Below are 6000 nucleotides of genomic sequence, written 5' to 3'. Positions count from 1 at the left end.
TGGTACTCACTCTGTAGACCAGGCTGGCCTTGAACTCAGAAATCCACCTGCCTCTGCCTCCCAAGTGCTGGGATTAAAGGCGTGTGCCACCACTGCCTGGCCACTTAATTTCTTTTAAAGGCTTACTTTTAATAAAAGACAGCAAATGACTTTTCTCTCCACAAGGGTAGAAATGTCTAGAGCTTACAAAAAATAAGTGAATTTATTATTTTTGTGTGTGTGTGTGTGTGTTTGCTGCTGTGAATGAATGCATGTGTGTGTGTGTCAGAGCCAATTTGTATAAGTTGGTTATACAAATTGTGTTAATCCTGAGGATGGAACTCAGGTTGTCAGATCTAGTGGTAAGCACCTGTAAATGGTGACCTATCTCATTGGCCCTGTCTAGGGAATTTAAAAGTAGCCATTGTGAAAAAAATATAGCAGTGATTTTAAAAGAACAAAACCTTCTGTATATATGGAAAAAGCAAGGCAACTAGATTTAAGTGGAACAGAATCTCTGGAGAATCCATCAGAAATCAAGGGTCGAAGGCCGTGTTTAGTTTTTGACTAGTTCTGTGTATCTGAATATTAATCCAAAGTTGAGACCCCAAATTCTTCCATTGCTAAGACAGAAAGACTAGGTTATTCAGGGAAATGAAGCTGTCCATGGGAGGCACCATCCTTGCTGTCCTCTGAAGATTCTCTATCCCCTGTCTCTCCAGGTGGTGATCTGTCATGTGGTGGGCGAGACCCTTCAGTTCTTGGTCAGTGCAGGGCCTGCCTCCGCCACAGGCTCAGAGTGCCAGCTGTATGATGTCCATCTTTCCCCATTTCATTTAAAGGTAAGGCTGTGTAGATGCTGTCAGTCACAGGAAATACATGGTAGTCATGACCTTGTGTTCCCTATCATAGGAGGGACACAGGGAGGATTGCTCCATGCTGAGTTACAGGGATCTGAGTATCATTCTTATTAATTATGAATCAGGTCATTATCTTTAAACTGTAAGTCACCATGAACGTGACTCAGAAAAGCACACCACCTTGTAAGGCCTGTATCCAACATAGGTGACTCCCCACAGCCATGTAGTTGACGTCTCCTCCTCTAGTTCTTTCATCCTCTATGCTCTGTTCCCTTTCTGAGGCCATTTAGAATTACGGCAAAATTGTATATAACTGGTTTTGAGAAGGGACTAGACAACTGGGTAAGGGTCCCATGACCCACCCTGCCTATCCTGTGAGGGAATGGCAGCATTTGGCAAGCCCAACTGTAATGATCTTTTGCAAGTGGACACAGATGATCTGATAAAAAAAATTGGTGGCAGTTTTAGGGCTACAGGACTGCAGGGTAATGTTACTGTTGGCTATATATTAATTGTAAAGAGCTTGTGTACCACCTCATTCTTTGCTTGGTCACTGTGCCTTGTTCTTTTTCAGCTCAGTCACCATTGGTGTAGTCCTCAAACCATACCTATTTGCCTGTTCTTCTTCTAGCCTCTATCATTGTTAAAGATGCTTATGATTCCCTTTGGTCACCTGGAGATATAAGATGTTCTCACCACCTTAAGGTTCAGGCCCTAATCACACCTGCCAGGTCCTGTTTACCATGCCTGCCCTTATGTATAAGGTTTCATGAATGAAGGCCTGGGCATCTCCCCATGATTCTGCCTACTCTACATGAGTAGGACTGTCCAATATAGGAGACTAGTTGAAGCTGCTGGAGTAGCCCAGGTGAAGGGGGGAAGTGCTCCATGGTGCTCTATATATAATCCCAGGGACATGTGGACATGGATACAGGCCATCCCCAGAACTGAAGACAGGGTGTACTGGGTCCCTTTACTCTCCATTCTCCTATGCCTTGGTGACAGAAAGAGAAGTACAGAGCACTAGGGAGTTCCTCATTTAAAAGGCTATGGAGTGTCTGTGACACCTGGCCTGAGAGCTACCTGGGCAGAGGAGAGACTGGATAAGAGTTTAGCAGGAACACGTCTATTCTAGAAGAACATGGTAGACCAAGGCAGAAGCTGAGCTATTGTCTGTGAGAACATGTGACTAAAAGAACACACAGGGGCTGGAGTGATGGCTCAGGTTAAGATCATATGCTGTTCTTGCAGATGATCTGGGTTTGGTTTCCAGCATTCTCTTGATGGCTTACAATCTTTCATAACGCCAGTTCCAGGTGCCACCTCATCTCTTCTGACCTCCAGGGGCACCAGGCATGCACAGAGTATACTTACATACACACAGGCAACTCAAATATATTATCTTAGTTTTCTGTTGCTGTAATAAAACACCATAACCAAAAGCAACTTGGGAGGAGAGAGTTTATTCCAGCTTATAACTCTCAGGTAACACTCAAGGTAGGAACCTGGAGGCAGGAACTGAAACAGAGGCCATGGAGGGGTGCTGCTTACTGGCTTGCTTGCCAAGGCTTGCTCAGCTTGTTTTCTTATATAACCTAGGACTGCCTGCTCAGGGGTAGCACTGCCCACAGTGAATTGTGCTCTTCCATATCAGTCAGTAATCAAAATCCCTGCATACTTGACTGTAGGCTAATCTGCTATGATTTCAATGTATGTTTAGGTTTGGGTCAAGATAACAAAAATCAACGAGCACCCACATAAAATAAAAATAAATCTTAAAAAATGAACAAGCCGGGCGTGGTGGCGCATGCCTTTAATCCCAGCACTCGGGAGGCGGAGGCAGGCGGATTTCTGAGTTCGAGGCCAGCCTGGTCTACAAAGTGAGTTCCAGCAGCCAGGGCTATACAGAGAAACCCTGTCTCGAAAAACCAAAAAAAAAAAAAAAAAAAATGGACACACAGAGAGCTTCAGTACACATGTACATAGCACAGTGCATGCACATATTATATGCATGCACCTTGTACAAATACAGCACACAGTACACACATACAGTGTGCACACACACACAGCACATGTATACACAGTATGCACGTACATGACACACATAACAACATCCATATAAGATGTGATTAAGGCTCATGTGATGATCACAGCTACCCAGTAACTGTTGCTTGGTGGTTTGTTCTCATAGGTGGAATTCCACATGGAAGAGAAGAGAGAGGACATACAAATCAGGTGGTCTTTCACCCACGTCCCAGAAACAGCCATCAAGATCCAGCCCCAGGCCCCAGGGGAGGTCAGTCCGTAAGTTTTTATCATTCTTTCACTGGTTTGAGGATGCATGAGTGGCTAGGGCATGTCTCGAATTGGATTGCTGGAAAGTGGGTGGCCCCTGCTACTCTCCTCATTCTCACTTAGGCCACAAGAGACAGGGCTCTGTGGGGACAGCTTTGATAGAGAGGACAGTTGCCTTTCCACTTTCTGGGACCTTTAGGGTATGAGGACAGAAGCTGGGCTGCAGTGAGTGTGTGAAAAGTATCCCGGTGTAACTTTCCTTTGTTGCACAAGGGAATTCTTTCTGTGGCTTTTACAAAATTTCCTTGTAGTTCTGCTCCATTTCAACCAGGTCAGCCACTGAAGCCTCACCACAGTAGAGAGCTGTGGGCTTTGCAGGGTATTTGCACAAAGATACTTTCCCTTTTATCCTTTCATCTCACTTTTGTCTCTTCTCTCTCTTTACTTTTCCTCTGGAGTTGAGACTGGAACTCAGGGCCTTGGACATGCTAAACAAGTGCTCTGCCTCAGTCCTGCCACTATTGCAGCCTTCATACTTTCACGTAGATGTGTGTAATGTGAGTGTTTGTTTGGTTTGGCTTTGGTTTGGTTTGAGCTGGTAAATTTCACACACATACACAAATACTGACTGAGGAAAATTAACTAATATGAGATTGGTAACACAGCTACTTGGGGAGGGGGGAGGGATAAGGAATTTTGAACACAGAGTGGTCCCCTTCTCAACAGAAGAGATTGAACATGTCAGGATTTGTCTGTATGGACAGCAGGCCTGGACAACTGACATTTTTGTCTGAGAGAAGCAAACAGCAAAAGGAAGGAGAAAGGGAGAATGAATTGGTGTGGGGCCTTCCTTCTCCTCCTGCTTCTTGCTTCTCTCTAAATATGACATCATTTGTCAAGGCCTGCTGTCTACATAGGCAAGCTCAGCAACGTTGAGTTTCTTATGTGGAAAGGAGAATTTCTTATGGGAAAATCACCAGTCTTTGTGATTTCTTGAGTCATTTTCCCCCATGGGTAGCTGTGTAACCAATCTGATTAATTTGCCTCAGTCAGTGTACAGGTATAGAATTTGTTGATTTATGTATTTATTATTTTTTTATTTTTATGTGTATGGGTTTTTTTTCCCTGAATAGGTGTCTGTGTATCTTGTGCGTGTAGTGCTATCAGTCCAGAGTTCCTCTGTCTACTGAGTAGGAAACCATTGTGCAGGTCAGACAGAGAAACAAGAGCTCAATGTGAGGCACAGCCATAATATGGGATATTATTCAGCCAGGAATGGAGTGATGTGCTGGTGAATGCTGTATCCTGATTAGCCTTGCAAACAATAAACGAAGCCTGATTCATGAGACACATGTGACATTATGACACATCCAGTCCAGAGGAGGGAATCCACAGAAAAAGAAAGATAGATGCCAGGGGTTGGAGACATGACTCCTGATAGGATGGAGTCTGGAGTTCATCTTTGAGGATTAGTGAACATATTTAAGTAGTGGCTGCTTAGTACTATGTATGTACAAATGAGCAGTGAAATGTATATTTTAAATGGTTGTTCTATATCATCTGTCTTTTATTTTAACTTAGGTTATCAAGGGGCCATTGAGGTGATAGGTAACGGCCTCCCGCTTCAAAGCACAAGCACTGAACTGTTTTAACCACTTGGATTTGACTCTTGGCTCTCCTAATTATGGACTGTGTGGCTCTGTGAATGTTACCTGACTTTTCTCTGTTTTAGTTTCCTTATCTGTAAAGTGGAGGGGATGTGATGTAAAGGATTAAGCTGGTTAATACATATGTGTAAGAGATGCTGGCTTCCAGTGAGAGCCATGGAAACATCAGCCATTTTGATTCTTGGTACTTAGAGGCCTTATGTTTTAGAAATTCAAGTACACTTTCAACAGATACAGGCTAAGTTCACTATAGGGAGGCCTGGTCAGTCAGGGGACAGGCAGCCAGTTGTCTTACAACAATACAGATTGCTCCAGTCTTCCTTTCTAAAGTCAGTTCCTGTTATACATGTTGCAAGTGTCTTATAAGCCAGTGGGAACCTTGTCTATACGGCCAGATGGGGCCCCCAGTGAGAGGAAATGGCACCCAAGGTGCTTTCAAGTTGCCTACTACAGAATGGCATTGGAACCAAGGTGCTAGATCTTGGCAGAACTTGACCATCACAGCTTCTCTCCCCAAACCTCAGAAAGATGGCATGGATGCCTGGGCTGCATTAGAGTGGGACCTGTCATCTTAGCAAATATCCACACAGTCCTTTTTCTCAAGAGTTAAAATGAAAGCTATCATACCAAAATAAGATTCAAGGAGACCAAAGTATCCTTCACATTAATTGAGATTTTAAAAATACATACTTTAAATCCGAGTATGGTACCATAGGTGTGTAATCCTAGTCTGTGGGAGACAGAAGCAGGAAGATCATGAGTTTAAGTCCAACTTGGGATACACAGTAGATTTTGTCTTAAAACAAAACAAAACAAAACAAAACAACAACAACAACAACAACCCCCCCCCCAAGGTCTGGGGATGTATTCCAGTGATGTAATGCTTACCCACTGTAGGAAAAGCCATAGGTTCTATCTCTAATACTTGCACTAAAAGCATTTATAGCAGTGGTTCTCAACCTTCTCAATTCTGCAACCCCTTTTACAGTTTCTCATGTTGTAGTGACACCCAAATAATAAAATTATTTTATTGCTACTTCATAACTATAATCTCACTACTGTTATAAATCATAATGCAAATGTCTGATGTGCAGGACAGCTGATATGTAGCCCCATGTGAGAGGCCTTTCTATCCCTAAAGGGTCATGCATGACCTACAAGTTGAGAACCACTAATTTATAGAGATCTGCTGCACAGAA

The 6000-nt window shown here is 43.4% G+C and overlaps 1 protein-coding gene across 3 annotated transcripts in view; it reads left to right on the top strand.

Annotated features, from left to right (window-relative positions):
• Positions 1-6000, top strand: part of C2cd2 (C2 calcium dependent domain containing 2) — a 70007-nt gene that overhangs the window by 35371 nt on the left and 28636 nt on the right. For all 3 annotated transcript variants that reach the window (XM_021185347.2, XM_021185345.2, XM_021185344.2), the window contains exons 3-4: positions 702-821; positions 3031-3135. In XM_021185347.2, coding sequence (XP_021041006.1) covers positions 702-821; positions 3031-3135 — 225 coding nt within the window. The remainder of the gene's footprint in view (positions 1-701; positions 822-3030; positions 3136-6000) is intronic.

This window comes from Mus caroli, chromosome 16 (genome assembly GCF_900094665.2).
Source record: "Mus caroli chromosome 16, CAROLI_EIJ_v1.1, whole genome shotgun sequence".
NCBI classification, from domain to species: Eukaryota; Metazoa; Chordata; class Mammalia; order Rodentia; family Muridae; genus Mus; species Mus caroli.
This window is presented reverse-complemented; position numbering and strand designations above follow the sequence as displayed.